Source organism: Marmota flaviventris, chromosome X, assembly GCF_047511675.1.
Source record: "Marmota flaviventris isolate mMarFla1 chromosome X, mMarFla1.hap1, whole genome shotgun sequence".
Classification (NCBI taxonomy): domain Eukaryota; kingdom Metazoa; phylum Chordata; class Mammalia; order Rodentia; family Sciuridae; genus Marmota; species Marmota flaviventris.
Window position 1 is genome coordinate 133,524,991 of NC_092518.1, and position 27,075 is coordinate 133,552,065.

At 51.1% G+C, this 27,075-nt stretch overlaps 1 protein-coding gene across 1 annotated transcript; it reads right to left on the reverse strand.

The window, feature by feature from the left end:
- Positions 1 to 89: 89 nt before the first annotated feature.
- Pdzd4 (PDZ domain containing 4) lies at positions 90 to 26,184 on the reverse strand. Its single transcript, XM_027921733.3, has 8 exons — positions 26,000 to 26,184; positions 5,684 to 5,937; positions 4,624 to 4,714; positions 4,026 to 4,124; positions 3,218 to 3,280; positions 2,716 to 2,817; positions 2,330 to 2,440; positions 90 to 2,174 (listed from the first exon to the last, which is right to left on the reverse strand). The coding sequence occupies exons 1-8, from the start codon at positions 26,057 to 26,059 to the stop codon at positions 627 to 629; spliced, it is 2,328 nt and encodes a 775-aa protein (XP_027777534.2). The 5' UTR covers positions 26,060 to 26,184; the 3' UTR covers positions 90 to 626.
- Positions 26,185 to 27,075: the final 891 nt, after the last annotated feature.

Here is a 27,075-nt window from a genome sequence, read left to right on the forward strand (position 1 = left end):
CTCCCGCCATTCCCTCCCCTCCCTTCCCACCCCAGCCCTCCCTCTCTCCCCCCCCACCTCCTTCCCAACCAACACTGGGTGGGGTTCCACCTTGGTCAGGCTGCCTCAAGGAGCTGCCAGCGCCCAGAGCAGGTCCACAAAACAGAAAAACAACTATTGGCAAGCACAGAAAGGGAGAAAAACCACAAAAATCAGGGTTGCCTCTGTCTACAAATAACTGCAGCTCCCAGGGGTCGAGAGAGGTTGCGCTCAGCGGCGAAGCTGGACATTCTCTTGTGCTTAGGACAGTCTACCTCACTTCTCTTTGCACCAACTTCCCTGTCTCCAAATATACATGTCAAGAGCACTGCATATATGTCATGCACACAAAGGGGTGCCCATTACAGGTATGCTCCCAACGCCAGCTGTTGACATGGTCTTTTGGGGAGAGGGAAGTAGGTGATAGAAAAGAAGTGTCCCTTCTCCTTGGGGCTTCTCTGTCAACAAAGTCCTGTGCACACACAAAGACAGGAGTATGTACGTGCACAGTGTGCACACGCACACAGACACACACTAGATTCTAAGGGAGGGTGAGGGCCAGGCCTGGGAGGCTGCCTGGGCCTGGGCTGGGCTCCTGCCCAGGCGGTTCAGACAGTGGTGACGGAGAGCAGAGGGTTGTAGATTCGCTTGCCGTCAGCTGAGCGTGCGCCATGGGCTAGCATCTCCTGGATAGTGATCCAGTTATCCAAGATCTTCTTGTTCCGCTTCTTCATGGTTTTGCGATGGCTCAGGGCGATGATGTTGAGCTCAGGCTTGCTATCGCCATTCTGCTGCTCCCTCAAGCACTCCAGCCGGCTCTGCATCATGAACTCACGCCGCTTCCTCTGCTCCCGTGCACGGATCAGGTGCTGCTTCCGCTCCTCCTTGCTCCAGTAGCGGCCCATCTTCATCTCACTCACTGCGTCATCATCAGTAGTCATGCCGCTGCGCTCCTCCCGGATCTTCAGGGCCCGGGCCTTCAGCAGCCGATCTCGCACAGGCCGCTTGGCCACGTAGCGTGTCCCGTCGCTGCGTACCTTCACCTTCCACTCCATGCGGGGTGCTTCAGCGGCCGCAGCCACCACCCCACCCACCCGAGGGCCCCCAGCCAAACTCAAGGGGCTGTGGCCCAGCTCCTCCAGGCCACGGGTCGGGGCCAGCTGCACACAGCTATGGTAGTGCTCGCTCTCCTGGCCTTGGCTACGGTGGCGCCTAGAGAGGTAAGGACTGCCTTCAGGGCCCACACGCTCCAGGGTCACCCCCGTCTTGGGACTGCGTCTGACTCGTTCCTCTGCATGCTGTCTCCGGCCCACCTCAGGATCCCGGGAGAGGGATCGGAACTTGGCGGGGCTCCCAGGCAGAGGAGCAGCCTTGGAGGGGATGGCGACAGGGGGACCAGGAGGGGTCCGGTTCAAGTTGGAGTTGCCAGCAGTGGCCCGCTTCAGAGGGCTCTCAGGAAGGGGCTCCACGAGCAGTGGGGTGCTGCGGCAGCTCTCCCCGGTGTTGTAGGCGCTAGTGCTGTCCTTGTCAGACTTCTCTGGCAGCTCAGAGATGTCAGACAGCTCATGCTTCTTGGGCTCACTGGCCGCCAGGTCATAGAGACTCTCCTCCTCCAGCAGCCAGGCCTTCATGCAGCGCTCGCGCAGCTGTTGCATCTTCTGCGCCCGCAGGATGTTGCGACACTTGAACTCCAGGTGGCGAAGCTCCTCCTCCAGCATGGCCATCTCGTGGCCCAGGCTTTCATTGCGGTTGACATCCAGAGCATTATTGCTACCAGAGGCCCGGGAGAAGACGATGCCCAGCTGGTTGCCATTCTCCAGGTGGCACTTGATCTCCAGTAACTCCCGGTAGCGCTCATACTCTTCATCTGTGAGGCCAGGCACATCGCCACCTCCAAGCCCTGCCCCCTCTGCCAGCAGTGAGTCCATGCTGAAGTGGAAGTCTCGGCTCTGCAGAGAATCCCCTTGCAGACCAAACTTGCGCAGGCTCCCAGGGGTGTTGGTGGTACTGGGGGGCTCATCCCCCAGCAGGTCATGCTCAGAACTCTCTTCATTACGGGTACTCTCATCAGTCCGGCCCACCCCACTGTCCAGCTCCTGGCTGTTGCTCAGGCCTGGGCCCCCATCAGGAGCCCCCTTCTCCTCTTCATTCCCAGGCTAGAGTAAAAAAGACAAGCACACTCAGGGCCCCAAAGGCCTGAAGGGGCTTCAGGGTTGTTTCTTCTCCTGGCCCAGGCTAGGAGACCCTGCATACTCCCAGTCCCTTCCCCCTTCTCTCCCTCTTGCTCTCCCCAGTAATAGCTCTTCCTTACCTGTTGGGCAGGGGGTGACTTAAGCTTCCGAGCACGCAGGTCCCCCTCATTCTCAGAGCCAAAATCATCCAGGAAGTCATCCCGGTCACTGTCCTTCCACCGCTTTGCTAGCTGCAGAGACAGGCTCGAGCTAGTCCCATTGCTTCAAGGTTCTCCCCAGATGCCCATCAGGTCCCCTCTAGGTCAAATAGCCCAAGAAATGGGGTACTCTCAGCCTATTCAGCTATCAGAGGCTGGAAGGGGAAACAAGATCTGGGACAGCTCTATCCACCCACCCTCCAGCTCCAGACTGTTGAATGTCTGTGCACTTGTCACAGATCAGCAGCTTCCAAGAAAGCCAGCCCAATGTTGAGAGTCCCAGGTCACCTGAATATGGGTACACACACCTGGCTCTCAGGCCGAGCAACCAGCAGGGAGATGTTGGTGTTCTCCTCCTGGCTCAGTATAGCCACTGCCTCTTCTCTGTTCTGGACATCCATGCCGTTTATCTGGCAGGCCAGGGGACAATCAACAAGGATGCTAAGGCTGGCTTTGGGGCAGGGCCCTGGCTGGTCTAAGACACGTACTTGAGTTCTGGGAGGGTACAAATAAGCAGAAGGTGCCAGGGAGAGAATGGTCTTGCCCATGCAAGAGGACATGTGTGTGCCAAGGACAACACAGCGAGAATGTAGGGAAAGGAGGCTGGGGAGCTGTCCACAGATGCCATGGCATTTGGAAGGGAGGTTGAGCAGAGGACAGGAAGCACAGCCCAGGTTTTGAACACAGTAGGCTGCCTGGCCTCAGTCTTGGCTCTCAGTGAGAGCTGGGTATGGGCTAAAGAGAGGGAGCAGGGCCATCACTGGGTGCAGCAGGGCCTCCAGTCAGACCTGGAAGCCTGCAAATGCTCACCTGGATGATGCGGTCTCCCTCACGGATCCGGCCATCTTTGGCTGCAATGCTGTTGGGATTTACCTGCAGGACACGTGCATCTTGGGGACTCAGTGCCTAAAGTGCCCTTTTCAGTGAGAAGGGGCAGCCTCACCTTGGAGGTCCCCAAAGCAAAGTGAAGCTCCAATTTCAGCTCAGAGCAGCAGCTTCCAAGCTCCAGGCAGCAGAGGCAGAGGCAGTGGGCCCCAAGTTAGTCACTTTCCCAGCCTGGGAGAGCACACACTGACCAGAAGCTCCCTAGCTTCTGCCCAATACTCCCACACCCTTGCCTATGCCCCAGCACTCTGTGCTCCTTTTCATGGAAGCCTGTTATTTTATTTACCAAGAGCTGGGCAAAGCAAAGCAGCTGGTTACTCTCAGAATGAAAAAAAAAATCCACCCTGAGGCTCCATGGCCAGTGGAAACTTTTCCATCCAGAAGACTAGCTTTATTATGATACTGCTAACAGAGGGTAGCTGAGGAGCCATGTTCCCTCTGGTGGACACACAGAAACTTGGCAAAGGGAGGGAGGGAGGTGGTCCTCTGTCAAGTCCTAGGGAGTTGGCCCCACAATGTGGGAGAACAAAGCCTGGGCACAGGTCTCCTGCAGAGGACTGCTTCACTGGCCCAGTGAAGCTATCAACTGCCTTGTCCTCACCACCCAGCAGCATACTGAGATGCCCAGGGAACAGTGTTTGAGCCCTGGGTGGGATGTGTGGAGAGGCCACAGGGATCATGTGGCATCAGAGCCCTCCCTATGCCAGAGCTTCCTTGGCACCCGCCTCCATACCTCTCCAACGTAGATGCCCAGGTCTTCCTCGTCATCCGTGCGGTAGCACACCATCAAGCCCAGCTTGTCCCGGTGGCTGCTTTTGTACAGCTCCACCTCCTGCCATAAGGGTACGGGAGGAAGCAAAGTAGAAAGACCCAGACAGTGTGAGCAAGGAAGCCTGCAGCCAGTGACAGCCTCAGCCCAGACTGTCTCCCCCAGCACCCCCTGGCCTTCCCCTCCAGTCACCTAAACCGAGTGTCCAGCCCCTGGCTTTGAGGGCTTCCTTCTCTTACCATCCCAAATGGTGCACATGTTCAGTGGTCTCCCTACCAGGAAATGCCCAAGACAGACAGGATGCACAGGACGCACGGGACACACACATGCGTGGAACATGGACTCACCAACACAGACGTAATGCACTACTACCTCACCCGGGCCCTCCCTGACTCAGCCAGACGCGCACCAGGAAGGACACACCAGGGAAGGCTCAGTGGGAAGAGCCAGGAGGCCCAGCCGCCTGGGGGCAGCAGGAGCCAGGTCTGAGCAGGGCTGCAGCCAGCCATCCTGTGCCGCCTCCTGAGGCTGGCTGCGGGCCCTGGCCCGGTGGCCGGCTCACCTCATACTCCAGCTCGTCCATACGGTCTGGCTCCTGTGGGCCGCCCTCCATGAACTCCGCCGGGTCATAATACTCATGGCTGATGGGGGGGCTGCCCAGGAGAAGGTGGGGGTCAGCAGGCCATCTGTTCCTCTGGCACGCTAACCCCAGCTCCTAGCTGGCCAGCAGGGAGCCCTGTGCTGGGTACACTCTCCATGGCAGGTAGCCCAACAGCCTCCTCCAGAACCCCTCCTTATAAATGTATGCATCCATGGAAAGATCAAAATGCTTCTCAACTGTGAGTGAGCAGGGATCAATGCTGAGGACCCAGGCATGCCTAGCTCTCCCTGCCTCTTCTCCCAGAACAGGGATAAACTTCTCCAAAGCTCCAGGTGCCCCATTTGTCTCCCAGTACTGGCCCCACTCATGCAGCACCCCCAGGAGTTAGCCAGGAGGCCTGCAGAGCAGATGGGCATCCCCTCTGCCTCTAAGGGCTGCCCTCCTTGCCCCAAAGCTAAGGTTGGCTGCTCACAGCCCTATGGCCTACCTCTCTGCAGAGGAGGGATCTCAGGACCACCTCCCTGCAGCCTGGGCCAAGATTAGCAGAATGAGTCAGCACTCACATGGTCATGGGCCACCAGGCCTGGATGAAAGGCCCTTCTTCTGAGCGGGCCAAAGAAAGAAGCCGAAGAGATGGAGGAAATTCAGAGCAGGTAGAAGGATGGGACAGACAAGGGATGCAGGAAGATTCAAGGAGTGATGCTGTGAAGAGCAGAGACAATGGGGCGGCAGAGGAGGAGAGAGGATGGAGGAGCAGCGAGGTCCAGGCAGGTCAGCCCCCTTCACCAGCTGCTGCTGAGCCCAAAGCTAGAGGCCTGGAGGTTTCTGAGCCCTCAGGTACCATAGTCGGCTCTGGAGGCCAAGGAGCCTGCTTCCTGCCTGAGAGGCAGGTGGAGGTGGGGGTCTCCCTGACACTGCCAGAGCTGCATCAATGACGCCTTTGGGCATCATGGGGACAGCTGCCCCAGGTGGTATGTCCTCTCTGGAGGCAGGGCCCAGGGCCCTCCTAAGGGCAACTCACAGCTCAGAGAGGACGTACGGCTCCAGGATGCCCATAGGTGGGGTGGGCGGGCGCAGCTTGCCCAGCGCCATGATATGTTCGAAGGTGATGTCGGTCTGAGTGCCACTGTCCACCAGTTGAAGGTCGTGGCAGGAGCTGTCCCCCCGCAGGCGGGGGCTGCGTCTCAGCACCTGGATCACCAGGGGCTCCTTGGAGGCTCTCAGGGCCTCCAGGGTTTGCTCCTGAGACAGCTTGGAGAGCTCCTTCCCGTTTACCTGCAGCAGAGACACGTCTCCATGAGAACCCTCGAGGGCTGGCTCCTCCCCTCTAGGGGTGAAGACCAGCAGGACCCTGAGCACCCCAATATGCTCAACTGAGGAATGTGCTCTGCATGCATGGTCCTGGTTACCCTTGATGCCCTCATTCTCAGGCAAACCCCACTTCTCAACCTCTACCCCATGAGTGATGTCTGGGGATTTCTGGGCCGTGCTGAGAGCTAGGGTGACCTAGAGTCTGTGCACTGGTTCTGTAGACTGTCCTCACCCCAGAATCTCCTTCAGTCTCTCCTTGAGAAGGAGCCATCCACAACTCTCCTGTCCTCCCTCCCACTAGGACCGGACCTACTTTTCCTTCAGGCAACACTGAAGCCAGAACTAGCACCTAGAAGACCCCCAGAGAGCTCCTTAACAACAGAAGCACACCAGCCAACCCTAATGAACAGCTACACTGTGCTCCTCAGCCATCAAGGCAGGAAGACAACCCTGGCAACGGGTGGGATTTATCAACAGATGCCTACTTGCTAAGGCTGGGCGGGGTCTGCTGGGAGGGGAGTTGGAAGATGTTAGAACTTGATCTATGTCCTCATGGTGGTGACTGACTTGCTGAATAGAAAAGTCCTTGAAACTAGAAGTCTCCTGGAATAGCAAGGTGGCCTAAGAGAGCTGCCAAGAAAGTGGTCCTGACAAAGTCACCACCAGGTTTTTGGGCACCTGCTACATGCCAGGTTCTGGGCAGGGTCCTTGATGTGATCCCCGCTACCGAGTCCTGACTCCTAAATGTTACTGCCTCCATTCTGCAGATAGGAAACTGAGGCTCAGCCAGGTGAAGGGACTTGTATGAAGGTCAGTAGCCAGAATGAGGTATAGGGGAGGATGGGGCCATGCCAGGCCAAGGCCTGGGGCCCAAGACAGAAGTAGAACTGGGAACAGCTTAGTAGGAAGAACAGGGCAATCTGGGGTAGAAGGTGGTACACTGGGAAGCAGAGCCAGAAAGGGAGAAAAGCCATTAGGAGGGCGGACATCCCAGCTGGACAGAGAGCGAGGAGTGCCTGCGAAGCACCATGGGCAGAAGGCCGGCCACAGCCCAGCCAGCTTCTGCAGAACCCTGCGCCCTGGGTCCTGAGGTGGTGTGCTGCAACTTTTATGTGCAAGAACCCTTGTATCCTTTCTCATAGAGATGCCTACCCAGAGTGCACACCCATGCTAGTAGCTGCAACATCACAGCCCTAGCCTGGAAGGTGGCCTGTCTAGTGGAAGCCCAGGTGTCCCAGGGACTCCTCCTAGCCTCAGTGATGGCTCTTGACTTCTGAGCCAATGTAACCCAAACAATTATCTTTCTGCTATTTCATTATGTCCTTCTAGATAATTTGTTTTCTAGGTCTCCCTTCTCCCCCCAATATTCATGTTCTGAAAAGTGTTGAATCCTCAGTACCACATAAAAGTAAATTTTAAAAATAAAGATATTTTAAAAATAAGAAAACCATAATGAAGAAAACCAAAGTTGCCCATCATGTCAGGAATGTAAATGCTGTGGCCCTGTGGACATACTTCTTTCTAGTCTTTTCTTTATATCAACCATTAGATAGGTGCAGGTTCTCAAAGCTCCTACACACCAGCCCTACTGGCTTGGTCCGTAATTTACATCACTAGGATTTTTTTTTTTTTTAGTTTTGCTATAAAGTATGTAGCAAAGTTGGGCACTGTGGTCTACACCTATAATTCCATTGACTAGAGAGGCTTAGGCAGGAAGATTATAAATTGGAGGACAGCCTCAGCAAATTAGCAAGACTGTCTCAAAATAAAAAATGAAAAGGGCTGGGGATGTAGCTTAGTGGTTAAGTGCCCCTGGGTTCAATCCCCAAAACCAAAGAGAAAGAAAAAAGAAGAGTTGTATTACTGAATTGAAGACTGTGAAGGAAAGAAACAGAGCTTTTCAGCCAAGAAGGTATTTGTTGGGAAAGTGTCAGAAAGTCAGGTGGGACAGAATGTGCTGCTCCTGCAGGAGGACCTACAGTAGACAGGCAGGCTGGAGAAGGGGCTATGTGCAGGACAGTGAGCCTTTGACAGGGATGTGAGGAATGACCTTGAAGCCCTCCAGCAGTGGCTGGTGCCAGTTGTTAAAGAGAGCCATTAGCAACATTTCAACTGTAGAAATGTACCACTAAATGAATGGTATTAAAAACAAAGGCACTAAAGACTGAGACCTCCTGGCTTTCTAATTTCTAATTACTTGACTGCTCTTACTGTCATCTCTGCTCTCGGCATTATTTCCATCCAGTGTGTCTGGAAGTGAATGTTAAATGATGGCGTGTGTACGGCTGCACACCTCTTACTCCTGCTAAGTGGCATCATGGTGATGGCTTGAAATTGGCTACAATGGAGCATTTACACCATGGAAATCAGCCAGTGGCCTAACTGGGTATTTTATTTTTGTTTTGGAACATTTGCTAGCTTACCACTGCCCTTGAGTGAAAGCAAACATGGTGGCAGAAGGGCTCAGAGCTGTTCTCGGGGTTTTCACGGGGGAGGCTTCTCCCTGAAATTCCCAGGGCAGGGCAACAAACATACTGTGGGATGCTCAGGTGACACAGAACCGCAGGAATGTGGTTTCTCCCTGGAATCATTACCCAGCAGCAGTGTTGCTATGGAAACTGGACCCAGGCACTGGGAACAGCATGTAGGGCGGGTTGGAGGGGGCTGAGCACATACAGTCTCAGCACCTCAGATCAGGCGCCATCAGAGAGAATTGCTTGTGACAGCCCAACAGGCTTTTCTTAGCCCAGGTGGGCTCTAAGCATAGGCAGATCTGGGGTGGCAGCCTGAAGCCTCCTCTCTCTCTTCCTCCTCAGGTCATGGTGGGCCTCAAGAGCTAATGAGGGTGGGTAGGGCGGAGACAAGCTGTAACAGTGAAGAAATAAGCCCCTCTGGGGAAGGGAAGGGCTACCAACCAGATGGGACTATGCACCATACCAACCAAGGACACATGGGGCCAGTAGCAGTGAGGGCCACAATGTGCTCCTTCACTTGCTGATGGCAGCAGGTCTTGTTATCCTGTATGGATCCAACTGTTGTGAGGCCATGCTCTGAAATGTTCCTGCTCTTCAGACTGCCTGCTGGACCACTCTGGTCTCTAAAAGATGTCCAAGGCCATGAGTGGAGCTCAGAGGTAGAGAGTCCAGCAGTAAAAAAGAAAAAGGTGTCCAGACCCAAGCCTGCTTACCCCAGACATTCCTGCCACCCCACAGGCTAATGTCCAGGCATTCTGGACACCACGCCTGCTGCTATCTGGGCAGGACCTGCCTAGCAATTTCAAATGGATCAAAGACTTTCATGGACAAGGCCAAGCCATCTGTCTTGAAGACAGTGAACAGTGTTAGGCTATATATGAAAAGAAACTCCAAAGATGAAAATAAACAATAATGGAGGACTCATTAAGACTTCGGGACACGAAGAGACACCTGAAACACAAGCTCAGAGCATAGAATTGATGACAGATTATGGAGAATTCATCAGTGTTCCTACAAAACATTAATACAACACAACTTGATAGGAACCTTGGCCAAGGATGCCAACAGGCATTCAGTGAAAGGCATTCCAAATCAGCCATGCTCTACAGTGCTGCAGTGAGATGGGATGCACCTTTCAGGATCTTTAGGTGCTAGCCACAAGGCTAAGACAATGTGTGTTCCGCTGTCACAGCAAATGATGCAGCAGCCCAAAGGCTGCTCAATAGTACAGTGGTAAAACATGCCAGCAAAGTTGTACATGCAGTTTAGAGAAACCACATGTACTATTAAGGTAACAGCATAAAGAGAAGAAAACCTGAATGGGAGTAACCATGTGGCATCCCCCCAGGAGGGGAGGGAGGAACAGCAGGGATGGTGTAACAAAGGGCTTCAGGTCCACCTTGAACACCTTCTTCAAAGAACAGTGAGGAGGCCAGCAGGGTCCAAAACAAGTCTGGGGGTCAGTGCTTGCAGAAGCAAGTCCAGGAGGCCTCAGGACATCCATGCTGGAGTTGTCTTCTCTGTCAGGAGGGGTCTCACAGATGAGCCACATGAAGACACAGCATCTCAGGCTACCAGAGGCCAACTGGGGAAGCCCCCTCCTCACTGTAGTGAGGGCTGTGGACAAGTGGGAGGAGGATACCCCCATGGGTTGTGGAGCTCTGGGACTAAGAATAGGTGGTAGGACTGTGAGTGGGGGTGGGGAGTGAGGTCTAGGTATAAGTGAGCCGTGTGACAGTGTGAGTCTGTACAGCAGTGAGGGTGGCTATTCTCCTTCCAGGATGTCACCTCTTCCCCTGGCTTCCAGGCTAAGACCATCAACAGCCTGTGTCACTTTCCTATCTTCTCCCTCCATGCTGTGCCTGGTGCCCAGTGTACCTCATCATGGGTACCTTCTGTCCCTCTGGAAGTGGCCTACAGGGCCAAATCCAAATCAATTCATGCCACACTAAGCTTTTTTTTTTTTTTGGCACCAGGGATTGAACCCAGGGGCATACAATCGCTGAGCCATATCCCCAGCCCTTTTTATTTTGAGACAGGGCCTCACTAAGTTGCTGAGGCTGGCCTTTAACTTGCCATTCTCTTGCCTCAGCCTCCTGAACAACTGGGTTTACAGGTATATGCCACCACAACTGGCTTTTTTGGCATAGCCAGAGGTTTATTTAAATAGATACACATTCAAGGGAGAGTGGGGGCAATCTCAAAAGAGAGGCACCTTTGGGGTAAAAGCAAGGAATAGGTATTCAAGACAGAATGTGAGCCATCTCTAGAGGGATAGACAGCCCACACTACTCTTCCTGACCTGTGAGTATCCAAACTAAGTCAAAGTAAACATCCAAGGGCTTGGTATGGGCATGGAGAGCACCAGGCCTCCTTTGACAAAGTCCCAAGGAGTCCTTGTCACAAGACCAAGGTTCCCTGAGGGCAAGAGCCTGGCTGTTTTCATATGCATAAAGAATCACATAGCTTTCCCTGGGGCACATCTAGTGTGGGGAGAGTGGCTCATGTCTATAAACTCTAAGGATCCCTTCATCAAGTGCAAAACTGCCTCCTTTGGAACAATACAGAAGGAATCCACTTTTTTTCTATCACAGAGAGAATGGGACTTGCTGATCAAGGACATTGTCAATTAAAAAAAAAACTATTAAAGAAATGTTTCCAAAGACTCATGGATGGGACTGGGGTTCTCAGAGGTAGAGCGCTTGCGCTTGCCTAGCATGTGTGAGGCACTGTGTTCCATTCCTAGGGCTGCAAATAACAATAATAATAACAAGCCAGGTATAGTGATGCACCCCTTATAACCCAGTGACTTGAGAGGCTGAGGTAGGAGGAGGATCCCAAGTTTAAGAATAGCCTGGGGGGGGCCACTGAAGTTGTGGCTCAGCAGTAGAGCACTCGCCTAGCACGTGAAAGGTGCTGGGTTCGATCCTTACCACCACATAAAAATAAACAAAATTTAAAAATAAAGGTATTGTGTCCAACTACAACTTTAAAAAATAATATTTAAAAAAAATCAAAAAGGAAAAGCCTGGGCAACTTAGTGAGACCATCTTAAAATTAAAAGGGGGGGGCTTGGGGTGGAGCTCTATGGGAGAGTAGCACCCCTGCTATCAGTCTCCAGTACCGAAAAATAATAATACTCAAAACACCACACTAAGGACATAGAGGAGCACAAAGATCAAGTCCCTGGCAATTACCATGCAGAGACAGTGAGGCCACCTGTTAGCATACCGCCATCCTGCCTGGGAACTTTATGTCTCCCCTGGGTGATTGATTCTTCAGCATCCAGGTCTGTTTCCTTCCTGGTTTGCTGCCCAGATGGGTCCAGTTCAGTTCAGAGTCCTTGGTTATCACCTTGGAAACTGCCCTGAACAGGGACTTGATCCTCAGCAGAGATCCTCTGCAGGAATCAGGGCCCAAATGGTATTCATACTCTGCTTAGGGACAGACAGCTGCCTCCTGTTTGCACCCTGGGAGCCCTTATTGCCCTGGGTCTTCTGGAAGCTCAGTCTCCACAGGTCAACAGAAGTGGTCACCTACAGATACTACGGCACTTAGTGTTCTTCAGCCCAGCCCATCACCCTTTCTCAGCACACTATCAGTCAGAATCTTACACCAGAAAGTAAAATCTTACTCCAGAAAGTCAACTTTCTGGAGAGTAATCTGTCAGTAACTATAAAGGCCCTCAAACATGCTCATCAAGCCTGACAACTTGGAGAGACGCTGTCTCAAAATAAAAAAATAAAACAAGCTGGGTATGTAGCTTACTGGTAAAATGCCTCAGGGTTCAATTCCTAGTACCAAAAGAAAAAGAAAGTCCTATTGTATGGACAGATCTCTCTGTTTATGCACTCATCAGATGATAGGACATTTGGGTTGTTTCCATCTGCTGCTATGAACATTCTTGTACGAGGTTTCGTAGCTCAGTGGGAGCACACTTGTCTAGCATCTAAGAGGACATGGGTTCATTCCCAGCACTGTGTGTGCAAGTGCACATGTGTATAGACAGAAGCTGGGAGCAGATATATTAAATCATTGTGCAAGGGGAATAAAAACATTGGAGATTTTTTCTATTTTCCAAATATTATATAAACATGGCCACATTATTTTTGAAAATATGTTAGCCAGGCACTGTGGCAGATGCCTATAATCCCAGTGGCTGAGGAGACTGAGGCAAGAGGATGGCAAGTTCAAAAACTTGCCAGCCTCAGCAACTTAGCGAGACCCTGTTTCAAAAGAAAAAAATTAAAAGGGCTACGGATGTGGCTCAGTGGTTAGGTGTCCCTGGGTTCAATCCCCAGTACCAAAAACAGAAAGGAGAATATAAATGTTTACAAACTAAAAAAAAAAAAAAAAAGCATCCAGGAAAATTCTATTCTCATGATAATATTAAGCAAAGAGCTGTCTTAGGTCCATGTGATCCCAATTTGGGGAACAGGTATGGGAGGTAGGTGGGGGACAGAGGCCCCAAGGGCTGTAGGTGTAGAAAAGGAAAACAAAACAGTTCTCACTCTATCCCAGAAGAGGTGGCCCAGCAAGCCCCATGCCTTCCCCAGAGAAGGCTGAGAAGCTCATTCTTTCTGGAAGGCTGGAGGAGGGCCTGAACATGGAGCAGGTCTGAGCCTCTCCTGCTCCCCCCTACTCATCACCCCCACTGTCCCTGTAAGATTTGCAGAAAGGGTACTGTGGGTGGCCAAGGGTGGTGTGGCCCCTGGCGTCCCCCAGCCCATTGTGGGGCATAAGGGGGCAGGAGGCCCCCAGGGGGGAGGGGTGGGGCCCTAGGCCCCTATAGCTGGAGTTGGGTACCTGCTAGGAATCCCATGCTCTGAGAGTACAATCCATATCCTCAGGGAATCAAGGACAAGTGATTTCTGAACAGAACCTGTCCCCACTCCACCCCTAAAAGGAAAAGAATTGAAAGCAGCTAAAGGGAGGAGACAGATGCTTCTGGCTGGGGGCAGGGAACTTGAGCTCTGCAGATACATAACAGAGACATCCCCAGGAGTAGAGATGGAAAGTAGGAGGGGGACAGAGGCAAAGCTGCATTTCAGTCTGGTGGCAGAGAGCCCAGGAAGTGAGGTACACAATGACCTGTAGGTTTCTAGACAGTCAGGATACCCCAGAAGGAGGAGAGCGCCTGCTCTTGAACATGGTGGGCCCCTGACCTCAGAGCTAAAGGTCATCTAAACACTGGCATAACTAGAAATAACTATGATTAAGACAGACATCCCAGGACTTGGGGAAGCCAGTCTACACTGGAACCCGGCAAGAAACAAGCAAGCACTTCAGATGGCTGAGCTCAGAGTTCAAGGAGTAGAAAAAGGGAAAATGCTGGAGTGGATGGTGGTCAGGGATGCCTCTGGGAGAGGAGACCTGAAGAGAGACCTTAATGGAGACAAGGAGCCAGCACTGCTAGGGTGGAAAAGCAGGGACTGTTCCAGGAGAACAGACTGTAGCATCCTGCACAGATGATAATGGCTTGGCCCTGGGAGGGGGGGGCATGGAGGTGGAAGGACATGGTCAAAGTCAGTTTGTCTTTTAAAAGCAGAGTGGTGCCAGGCACCGTGGTGTACCCCTGTAATCCCAGGGGTTCAGGAAGCTAAGGCAGGAGGATCATAGGTTCAAAGCCAGCCTCAGCAACAGCAAGGCATGAAGCAACTGAGTGAGACCCTTCTCTAAATAAAATACAAAATAGGGCTGGGGATGTGGCTCAGTAGTCAAGTGCCTCTGAGTTCAATCTCTGGTACCAAAAAAAGCAGACTGTTGCTAGCTAGGGGCAAGGGACAGAGAGGACTAGAAAATGACTCCAAACAAGCACAGGAAAAAATGCTCCCATTATTCATCATTGAGGAAATGCAAATCCAAACCCAATGAGACCACTTTACACCCACTAGCATGGTTAGATGAACAAAAGGAAAACAACAAGCACTGAGAGGACGTGGAGACACTGGAGCCTGCACACATTGCTGGTGGGAGGGTAAAATGGTGCCACCCGCTGTGGAATATGGTCTGGCAGTTCCTTAAAAGGTTAAACAGAGTGTGTATGAGATCCAGCAATCCTTGAAGAACTGAAAACAGGCATTCACACAAAAATTGTACACAAATGTTCAAAGCAGCAGTATTCACAATAGCCAAGGCTTGGGAGCAACACAAATGTCCACCAACAGATGAACGCATAAACACAATGTGGTCCATACATACAGTGGAATACCAGCCAGCCACCAGAGGGGATGAAGTTCTGATGCAGGCTACAAATGGTGGACCTTGCAAACCATCTATGCAAGTGAAAGAAGGTGGACACAAAGGGCCACATGCTGTATGATTCCACTTAAATGAAATGTTCAGAACAAGCAAGTCCACAGGGACAGAAAGCAGAATGAGGGTTTCCAGGGGTTGGAGAAGGGGGAGCAGGCAGTGACCGCTTAATGGGTCTGGGTTCCCTTTTCTAGTGATGAATGTGTCCTGGAAGGAGACAGTAGTGGTTGTACAACATTGTGAATGTATGAAATGTCACCAATAAAATTTATTATGCATGTTTTACCACAATAAAATAAAATAAAATAAACTGCGGATGTGGTGGTACATGCCTGTCATGCCAGCAGCTCCAGAGGCTGAGGCAAGACAATTGCAAATTGCCTGGCCACTTAAGAGAGACCCAGGGCTAGGGATGGGATGTAGCTCAGCAACAGAGGCCCCTGGGTTCCATCCCTGGTACCAGCAAAATGACAAAAAAAAAAATCCTGCTGCCCAGGTCCACAGGTACCAGGGGTGTTGTTACAGGACAGAGGAAGTTTGAGGAAGGGAAAACATCAGAATTGGGACAGAAATTTTTGTCTCAATTGGGAAATGGGCATGTTTTATTCATTGCAAATTTTTATGTCCAGGTTAAAGTTCTCAAGACCTGTAGACATGTGCAGTGCTCCAGTCCACCTACCTAAGCCACTAATCCGGTATCCTGTGTCCACTGTTGTGAAATTCAACTAGGATTTTTTTCAGTATGGGGAATCGAACCCAGGGGCCCTCTACTACTGAGCTATGTTCATAGCCTTATTTTGTATTATTTATTTATTTGTTTGTTTGTTATTATTTATTTATTTATTTGTTGGCAGGGTCTCATTAAGTTGCTGCAGCTGGCCTGGAACTTGCACCCCTCCTGTCTCAGCCTCCTTGAGTTGGTGGGATTATAGGCAGCAACATTGCTCCCTGCTAAGAATTGTTCTTGACTTGAAATCATGAGGAGATTACCCAGAGAAGGTGTGTTGGCAAAAGCAGAAGTTTGTGGAGGATCCTGGGGCCCCCTGAGGGTGGGAAGACCACAGCCTGAAGTCAGTAAGAAAGAGAGTCTGCATGGGGTGTGGTGGTGCAAGATGGTGGAGAATGGACCTCTGGATGTGTTGGGGGTGCTGCCTGGGATGGGGGATGAAAGCAGGTGGGCAAGCTCAACCTGGAGGGCCCCAGCCTTTCGGGGCTTTTGGACGCTTGTGCATAGAATGGGGTGGGGACAGCTCAGAGATATGGTGTCCAAATGCTGATGGGATCAGTGGGGGGGGGGAATCCCTAAAGTCAAAGACAGCCAGGGAAAAGTGTAGGCACCAAGACTTTGAGAAGGTGAAGAGAACACAGGGGCAGGTAAGAGACCATCTGGGTCAGGAGCGATGAGGGCTAGATGGGCCCTGGCTGCAGATGGGTGCGGCAGAGTCGCGACTGTCTGAGGATCAGGGGCTCTGTGGGGCACACCCCTAATGGGGTGCGGCACCACTACGCTGTGAGCAACGGAAGGCGGGACCCCAGGCGCGCTGGCCCCGCCTTCTGGGCCCTGAGCCGCAGACAAAGAGCGCGCGGCAGCAGCGATGGCGCTAAGGCAGCGGTAGCCCGAACAGCTACCAGGCAGCGGTAGCCCGGAACAGCTACCACATTGGTCCCCCGATGTACTGTCTGGTTAGACAGGTGGCGGAAGAGTGCCATCCTACCTGACCCCAGCACCACCCCAGCCCCGTTGCTGGGTTCCATTCCAGGGCCAGCTCCAGGGACCCTCCCGCAGTCCTCGATCCTCTGGAACATATAAGAGTCCTGCTCTGAGGGACCCTGCAACGCATGTGATTCCCTGTGTGGCCTGAAGAACCGTCTCTTTCATTCTCATTGGTAACAGGATAACATGTGAAGCTACATCATTTCTAGGGGGCCTCCTAGTGACACAGTTCCACTCTCCTTACCCCACTCTGCAGATTGGGAGACTGAGGCTGGAGAATAAAGAAACCGAATCTACACTCTGCAGGGGGTGGGGAGCCATGAATTCCAATAGAACTGCTGGCTCTCAGCTTTGCGCAGGGAGTGTCCTGGAAGCGGTTGTGACTCTAGGCTTCCTGAGCCCAGACAGCTGTTATGGGAATCTCCAAATCGGCCAAACATCAGAAGGAAAAGTCCAGGCAAGAGCAGCCTGTGCAAACGGCAACCTCTGGCACTCCTCCTTTCAGTGGCGCCCAGTAGAAGTCCCCATTCATCTTTTCCCATCTCTGCATTTTGAAAATTGTCAACCCACAGAAATGTTAGAACATCTGCATGTTCCCTTTACCCAGATGTCTCCAGAGTGCACATTCTCGCAAGCCCCTTCTAGGGCTTTCTACTCACACATTTGCAGAAGCATTTGAAACTAAGACGCCATTCCTCCCCCTCTCCTTGAGGCACAGCACCATTATCATATTATTTAGCAGATACAACCACTTCCAAATCTCTCCAAGTATACCACTAACACCTTATAACTTTTCTATTGATCCAGGACCCAATTATGGAGCATACATATTCCATTTGGTCAGGTCTGTAGTCTCCTGTTCTCCCCACAACCTCACAGCTAATAGTTTTACCTTCAGCAATGATACTTGTCTGAATGAATCATTCCATTGGTGGCTGCAAAATGCCTTCATTTCTAAGAATTTTAGCAGGAACACAGCTGTACACTCCACCCACATCTGACAGCCCAGAGAAAGGTGTAGCTGCTCCCCATCCCCAATCACAAATTACAGCTGCCTGGACAAGCCACATCATCACCCTCCTCCCTATCCATCTCTGTCCCCACCCTTTCTGCCCAGGACCAGAGGAGAGATAGAGAAGGATGGTGGGCCTGCAAGGCCTGTTTAGTTATTTGGGGTAGGGTACCCAAAAGAGCTCCGGTGTGTTGCTAGGAGTTTGGGTGGTAGGAAAAGAGGGACAGTTAGTTGCACATGGTACAGAAGAATAAGTCATGTCCCTTGAAGCCCCACTTAGGCAATGTCCTCTGGAAGGTCTGAATTCCTGATTCAAAAGGTCTCTTGTGAGGCCTTGCCCCTTATTTGTTAAAAATTCACTTTTCTGGGCTAGGGATATAGTTCTAGTTGTGTGTGTGTGTGTGTGTATATATATATATATATATATATATATATATATATATGGATATAGTTGGTAGAGTGCTTGCCTCCCATGCACAAGGTTCTGGGTTCAATCCCCAGCACTACACACACAAAAATTCACTTTCCCAGTGATGTTGATGTAATTTGGGATTCCACTAATTTACCCAAAGTTCCTACCCCAGGTCTGGGATCAGCAGCCATCAACATGCACCTCACTCCACTTGAGACCTTATGAGATATGTGGACTCCAGCGCCCCCCCCACACACAGCTGAATCAGAATGTGTCTCAGGGTAGAGGGTGGAACCTGGTCCTGAGAGCACCCTGGAGGAGCCTAGATACATGTGTACTTGCACACCCACAGCAGCTCAGAAACCAGTCAGGTGCTCCCAAGCATCTCTCCTCCCTCTCTGCTTCCCAAAGTGCTGAGTGCATGGTGCTGGCCCAGGGGTCAGCTGAGATCCCCCTTCCCTGGAAACAGCTGGCTCTTTATACTCCACAGTCTTGCCTCAGTAGCATAGATGAAGGAAGAATGTCCCACGAGGTACATGTCTACAAGGCCAACCAAGCCGGAAGTCATCATTGAGGTCAATCTTTGGTGGCAGAGTGCTTGCCCAGCATGTGCAAGGACCTGGGTCCAATCCTCAGCACCTGGGGGCAGGGCAGGGGCACCTCAGGTGTTCCAGACATGTGGCTCAGCCACTGAGAATACCACCTCAAACTAACCTGGATGGACAAGGGCACGGTCTGCGTAACAATAATCAGAATGACATCATCTACAAAGTTTACTAAGTTTACATCATTTACTAAGAAACAGACAGAGTGCACCAGGAAAGGGAAGATATCTCGGCAAGCCTCAGAGCTGGAGACTTCTCATCCTATCCTCCTGTACTGCAAGGAGGATAGAGCCTCACAGTCACACTTGTCTCTTTCCCAACTTGTACATTACACTTCACAACTTGGAAGCTTTTTCCTATATTACTTCTCCCTTTTCTTTCATATTGGAAAACCACTCAGAATAATATTGGATATTCTTCTGTCACTGGACAATTAACTGTGACATGTTTATACGTAATTCCCAATCCTTAATGGCCAACTGCATGTGCTGGTGCCAGCAACTCTACCCTCTACTCACTGGGATCCAGGGGGACCCAGAGCAGAGTAGTAGGTGTTGCCAGGCAAACGCCATCCACTTCCCTCCTCACAACCACCCCAAGCAAATGCTCCCTTCATACTCATTTAACAGGGGAGGAAACTGGGGCACCAAGCCAGTGAGCCATTCATTGGCTTGCCTCTGGTCCCACAGCTCAGCCAGGGGCAGAGCCACAGTTTGGCCCCAGGGTGTCTCCTCCATTCCTATCACCACACTGCACTAAAGTAGAAGGAAGGTGAGAACAAAGACCACCCAGGCCACCCTCAGGCCCTAGTGCTGAGCTGAGCTCACACACCAGTCTCCTTTGGGGGTGTGCATGCATGAACATGCAGTTCATGGTTTTAACACTTCACTGCAGTGTAAGTACCCTATTTTGCACATATTTGGAGTGCAAAATTGGAAATGTTTCATGTATGTCTGTCTATACACCTGTGAGACCATCACCACCAAGACAGTGGTCATTGCTATCACTCCCAAAGGTGTCCATATGCCTTCTATCTGTCCCTAAAACCACTGATGTGCTTCCTGTCACCACAGAATTTTATTTCAATGAATAAGACGGTCCTCAGAACTCCATAGTAAGGAAAGGGGCATTTTTAAATCTTGAGTCATTGGTACAAAGCAGGGTGACCCTGTCCAGAAGATGGCTGTCAAAATTCACTGATCCTTCTCCATTCCCCTCCTCAGTGACTACACTTCCCCAGGGAAGGATACAGCAGTGCACAGAAAAATCCAAATATCTGCACTGGGATTGGGGGCAATGTGTCCCCTGTCAGATCCCCAGCACCAGGGCTGGTGGCTGCCAGAGCAGCAAGTAGGCGCTGAAGAAAAAGAATGCTTGTCTTGAGGTGGAAAGAGGGGAGAAGACAGGTGTCCTGGTTCAGCCCACCCGAGGCTCTGCTGGACAGTCACCATGAGGAATGAGTGCAATGTGCTGCAGAACGGTTCCACTCATCAGGATTTATTGCATGAGTATCTGCACATGCCTGAAGTCATGGAGTCAGGGGGATACCAAGTTTACGAAGACTGAACTGACAGGGACAACAAAGAGGCAGAGAGACAAGGTCAGCAGAGTGTGGGACATGATTAGATTCACAACAAGACAGGTTGTCAGATCCACTGAGGGAGAGGAAGGACAGGGTGGCAAGCAGTGGCACAGGAAAGGCTCTGGGAAGGGCTTTATTGCTTGGTGCCTGGTGTACCTCGTTTTCCACCTTTCCATCCTGGGCAACCCAACCACTTCCTCTTCCTAAATCAACATGCACTCATCCTCCTTTTCAGAAGCGGTTCTGCCTCGTTTGATTAAATGTGCTAAGATAATGACTGGAATAACAGAAATGGCCTATAAGTTCTGAAACAAAACATTACAGCCCGCAACAGTCTGTATCAGTAGAATAAAGGAACAAACCTATGCAATCATCTCAATAGGCAGAGAAAAAGCATCTGACAAAATCAAACAGCATTCACGATAAAAACACTTAACAAGGAACAGGAGGGAACTTCCTCAGCCTGAAAAAAGGGCATTTATGAGAAACCCACAGCTGCCAGTCACAGTGGCACACACCTATCATCCCAGTGACTTGGGACACTTAGGCAAGGGGATCCCAAGGTTGAGGCCAGCCTCACGAACTTGACAAGAACATGTCTCAAAATCAAAGATAAAGAATAAAAAGGACTGGGGTGTAGTTCAGGGATACAGCCCCCTGGGTTCAATTCCCAGGGACATTTTTCCCCTTTTAGATCAGGAAAAAGCAAGGATACCTGTCTGTTCTGGCCACTTCTATTCAACACTATACTGGAGGTTCTTGCCAGAACAACAACAACAACAAAAGACTGGGAACGCAGTCCAGTGAATTCAATGTAGCCTCTGAGTTCAATTCCTAGTACCAAGAAAAAAAGAAAGAAAGAAAATGCACCCAGATGGGAAAGGAAAAACTAAAACTATTTCTATTTGCCAAGGATGTGATCCTAATATATAGAAAATTCTACAAAAAACAACAAAAACTATTATAATTAATAAATGAGTTAAATAAGATTGCAGAATACAGGATCAGTGTACAAAAATCAACTGTAGGACCAGGCCATGGTGGCACATGCCTGTAATCCCAAAGACTTGGGAGACTGGGACAGGAAGATCACAAGTTCAAGGCCAGCCTCACAACTTAGGGAGATACTGTCTCAAAAGTTTGAAAAAAAAATAAAAAAGACTGGGGATGTAGCTTAGTCATATAGCATCTCTGGATTCAATTCCCAGTAACAAGGGGGAAAAATAAACTGTAGGGGCTATGTATTTACTGCAGTGCTAGAGCATTTGTCCAGCATGAACAAGGTCCTGGGTTCCATTCCCAGCACCAAAAAAAGAATAGAATAACTTGAATAAATTTAACATAGGAAGTACAAGGCACCATTGAAAGAATTAAAGACCCAAATAAATAGACACCCCATGTTCATATGAGCAACACTCTCCAAATTGATTGCATTCAATATAACCTCCACCAAAATCTCAGGCTTATTTTCAGAAATTGTCAAAATTATTTCAAAATTCACATGAAAACTCAAGGAACCCACCATAATCAATCTTAAAAAAGAAGTATAAAGTTGAACTACTCACACTTCCTAATTTCAAAACTTCCCACAAGCCTCCACTAACCAGAGTAATGTGGCAATGATATAAGGACAGATTTTTCTCCAAAGCAATAATCACAAGAAAAGATGTTCCACATTATTTTGCCAACCAGAAATGTAAATCAAAGCCACAATGCGAGCTGGGAATGTAGCTCAGGGAGAGCACTCAAGGGGCAGATCCTGAGTTCTATCCCCAGCACAATAAAAACCAGACTGCAAAACAAAAAATCCACAATGAGATGCTGCTTCACACACAGTAGGATAGCTACAAGAGACAACCAGAAAATCACAAGGGCTGGCAAGCACAGGAGAAATCAGAACCCTCGTGCACTGCTGATGGCAATGGAAAATGGTATAGCCACTGTGGAAAACAGTGACAAAGAATTACCATAAGATCCAGCAATTCCATTTTTAGGTATATAAAAGAATTGAGGGCTGGGGATGTGGCTCAAGTGGTAACGCGCTCCCTGGCATGTGCAGGGCACTGGGTTCGATCCTTAGCACCACATAAAAATAAAATAAAGATGTTGTGTCCACTGAAAACTAAAAAATAAATATTAAAAAAAAAGAATTGAAAGCAGGGATACAGATACTTGTCCACCAACAATCACAGGAGCATTATTTAAAATAGCTGAAAGTCACCAGCTATGGTGGTATACTTCCTATATTCCCAGTGACTTGAGAGGCTGAGGAAGGAGGATAACAAGTCTGAGGACGGCAACAGCAACTTAGTGAGATCTTGTCTCAAAACAAAAAATAAAAAAGGGGGGCTGGAGTTGTGACTCAGTGGTAGAGTGCTTGCCTAACCTAGCATGTATGAAGCACTGGGTTTGATCCTCAGCACCACACAAAAATAAATAAATAAAACAAAGGTATTGTGTCCATCTACAACTAAAAAAATTTAAAAATAAATGTCTGGGGTTGTAGCTCAGTGGTAGAGCATTTGCCTAGCATGTGAGAAGCACTAGGTTTAATCCTCAGTACCAAATAAACAAATAAATAAATAAATAAAGGTATTGTATCTATCTATAACCAAAAAATATTTTTAATTATAAATAAATAAATAAATACAAAGGACTGGGGATGTAGCTCTGTAGTAAAACACCCCTGGATTCAATCCCCAGGACCAAAAACAAAAAAACAACCAAAAGGTTTAAACAACCCAAATACTCATCAATTGATAAAGAGGTAAATATTATTATGCTGCATACTCTACAATGAAATATTTGGCAATAAAAAGAAATTTAGCACTGGTCTGTGATATAATATGTACCAGCTCTGAACACATTATAAATGAAAGTAGCCAGACACAAAAAGTGTGTGTGTGTGTGTGTGTGTTTGTGTGTGTATGTTTTTTTTTTTTTTTTTTGGGGGGGGGTACCAGGGATTGAACCCAGGGGCACTCGACCACTGAGCCACATCCCCAGCCCTATTTTGTATTTTATTTAGAGACAGGGTCTCACTGAGTTGCTTAGTGCCTCGCTGTTACTGAGGCTGGCTTTAAATGTGTGATCTTCCTGTCTCAGTCTCCCAAACCACTGGGATTACAGGCATGTGCCACTGCACCTGGCCAAAAGGTCATATATTATGTGGTTTCATTTATATAAAATGCCCAGAATAGTCAAATCCACAGGAAGAGAAAGAGATGAATAGTTGCCAGGGGCTGGGAGGTTTGGGGAAGAAATGGGACAGTGACTGCTAATGGGTACAACATTTCTTTATAAGGTGATAAAAATGTTCTGGAATTAAGCCAGGGTTGTAGCGCATGCCTGTCTATAATCCCAGCAGCTCGGGAAGCTAAGGCAGGAGGATTGCAAGTTCAAAGCCAGCCTCAGCAATTTAGCAAGGTGCTAAGCCATTCAGTGAGACCCTGTCTCTAAATAAAATACAAAATAGGGCTGGGGATGTGGCTCAGTGGTTGAGTGCCCCTGAGTTCAATCCCTGATACCACACCCACCCCCCAAAAAAAGTTCTGGAATTAGATAGCAGTGACAGTTTCACAGCTATGTGAATGTACTAAAACACACTGAATTACACATTTTTAAAGGATGCATTGTGTGGTATGTGAATTGTATATCAATAAAGTTGCAATTTTTTTTGCAGTGCTGGGGATGCCACTGAGCTACATCCCAGGCCAAAGCTATAAATTTTTTGGGGGGAGGGGGTATGGGGTACTGAACCCAGGGATGCTTTATCACTGAACTACATCCCCAGCCCTTTCTATTTTTTATTTTGAGACAGGCAGGGTCTCACTAAGTTGCTTAGGGTCTTGCTAAATTGATGAGGCTGGTCTTGAACTTGTGATCCTCCTATCTCAGCCTCCTGAATTGCTGGGATTATAGGCATGTGCCATTACACTCCCAGCTCCTACAGTTGCTTTTTGTACACTGATCCTGTATTCTGAAACCTTGCTGAACTCTTTAGTTTTAATATTTTTAGTGGATTTCTTAGAATTTTCTATATATTAGGATCATATCATTGGTGAATTGATTACTTTTTCCTTTATATTTTAAAATATTATAAATAAATAAATAAATAAAAGGAGTGGGAATGTAGCTCTGTGGTAAAATACCCCTGGATTCAATCCTCAGGACCAAAACCAAAAAACATCCAAAAGGTGAAAGCAACCCAAATGCCCATCAATTGATAAATATTGTGCTGCCTGGGGTTACATGACACCAGTCTTACATCAAATGCTTCACCAAAATTTCTCCAAAAAAGTCAAAACAGATGGGCTAGAATGGCTTGCCATTTAACGGAGGAATTCCAGAAAACGAAGCAATAAGGAGAGGATCCCAAGTCCCAGGCCCACCTCCCATCTGGAGTCCGGGAATACAAGATTCTGCAGAATGTCCTCTTGGTCCCAATCTGGGTCATTGCAGACCCCTATCACACTGGGGAAATGGCAATGGCCTGGCAAGGGTTCCAAACTGGAAACAAGAGAAGAGTAACAGCAGAGGGGGGAGTGTAGCAGAGGGAAGAAGGTGGAAAGCAGCAATTGGGAGAAGCAAGGGCCCCACGCACGTTCCACGGAAGAGCCAAGGAGAGGGGACCAGAAGCTCCACCAGGCTGGGGCAAAGCTTGCACGCCACCCCTACTTCCACCCTCCCCCGCCTCCTATTCTTGGAGGCCAAAGGAACTAAGTAAGCTCCCAGCACAAATGCTGAGCTCCCTGCAGCCACCTCCATACATTGATCCGTTCCAAATCTCCCCCTATGCTCCCACCACGATTCTGCCGATGTCTACTGGGGTTCCCCCTTATTCGTCTAGAAACCTCCTGGTTCTGTCTAGTCAACCTTCTCCTGCATGCACTTGCTCCCCAATGTAACAAATAAACCCACAAGTTCAGGTCGGAGCTACTAAATGCATACCTGTCTGCGCTTGCATCTGTTCCTGGGTCCCGACTCCCTCTGACCTTGACCTCCCTGAACTTAGCCCTACAGAGTCTCTGTCCACACCATCAGGGATACATTTCTCTAAACACCTGGCGGGGTGCACACAGAAAGTACACAAACGCGGGGCCTGGGAACCTCCGCGCACACACAGACGGGGCACAGGCACACACTCACGTAGTCACGCCACGCACAGGCAAAGAAGCCCCACTCGGGGCTGCGGGGCTGGACTCGGGGTGTGAGCACGAGGCCGGGTGTTTCCAGCTCCGCACAGCTCACCACCAGGTTCATAGCCTGCATGGCTCAGGAGGCCAGAGCCGGGGCCGACAGACGTGCTGAGCGTCGGCCAGGCACAGCCAACCCGGAGGCGCCCACTCACCCGAGAAGCCCAAGGCCCAGGAGCCCACAATTCTGACAGGGCCAAACCCAGGAGTAGCTCAGGAGTGGCCTTCCAGCCACCGGGCCGGACAGTGACTGGCGTCGGCGCCTTAGGGCTTCTGCGTCCCTGGCCCGTGGGGACCGGATTCGGCAGCCCCAGGCACCGTAGGCGCCCAGCCTCTACCTTGGCTCTGGGTCCAGCTGGGAGAGCGTGTGCCAGGAATCCAGCCCGTTGCTATGCAACCTCCATCCCGCGCCGGCCAAGCCGTGCCTCCCGGCTACAAGTCCCGGGACGAAAGCGTACCCTACCCCGGGCAAACCCAACTTCTCATCTCGGGCTGATCTGGACGCAGGGCTCGTGTTCCAATCTTCTTCAGGCACCCAAGTCTTGCGCCTCACACCCCCACCCCCATCCAGCTCCCCCATCTGTGGCTGGCTCCCACGGAGCGCCAACACCCAGCAACCCCAGAATCTGAGGGTGAGGTTGGCTCCCTACCTTTTCCTCTTCGATGCCTACTGCCCTCCCACGCCCGCCTCCCCGACTCCACCTGTCCTTCCCTACGGGGTCTGTTCAATCGCTTGGCGGGGCTTTGCCCCTCACCCCTGAGGCCCAGCCGCCCTACCTGAAGCATCACTTTGTACTGCTCCTCCGGTTTCTGAACCACGCACATATTACATCCCATGGTGCTGGCAGGCGAGGGAAGGAAGAGAGCGGGAACGGGAACACACCTTTCACTGGCCCATGCGCGGGACCTCTGGTCCCGGGCCGGGGCCGGGGTCCATATCCTAGCGCGGGGGGGCGGGCCACCTAGCGGGGGAGGGGGGCACGCCCCCAAGGAGGGGGCAGCTCCACGCCCCTCTGCTTAACTCTTCGCTGCCAGAGGCTAGGCGCCGGCATGCTCCTTCGCACCCGGCCTGGAAAAAAAGGGCAGCGGGGGATGGGCGGGCGCGCCGGGCGTTGCCTGGCTACGGCCCCCCAGGAGGCGCGGGGGCGCGCCGGGCCGCCAGGGGCCGTTAGGGGCCGTGGGCCGAGTGCCTCCCCGCCCGCGGGGCCCGCCACTGCCGCTGCCGCCTCCGGCTCCTGCCCATGGCCGTCGGCCCCGGGAGCCCGGCCTTCGCGCTCGGCGCCGCGGCCCGGCCCGCCGACAGGGGGGCGGCGGCACGAGACGACCCCCGCCCGCGGCCAGGCCCGCGCCCCCGCTCCCGCCTCGCCCTGCCGCGCTCTCGGCGCTCCCAGAGCCCGCTCTCTGGCCCGCAACCGGCCGGCTGTCTCTGGCTCCCGCCTGGGACGACGGGCACGCGCGCGCGCCCGCAGCAGCAGCGGGGGATGTGTGCGGGGACCCGGCGCACGCGCGCGGGGAGCGGAGCGGTGCTGGGTGGGGGCAGGAGCGGCTGGGGGCCGCGGAGTCGGTGCGGGAAGCCGGGGGCGGGGCCTTGGTGGAGGCAGGCGGAGCACCCCAGCACCTGGTGACCCCTGTGTCGGTCCCGCAACGCTTAGCGGACCTGTAGCCTTTGCTGTGCCGCTCCGGGAGAGAGGGGGTCCTGTTTGGAGGACATGCCTCTCAGATCCCTTAGGGAGAGTTATGGGCCTTGGAAGGGGCACCCAATTTCAGCTCCTTTCCCAGGTCCTGGACTCAGCAGCCCGAATGCCTCTACTCCTCCCTCTATCTTCGCCTTAACAACTGCTTTCCTCTTTCAA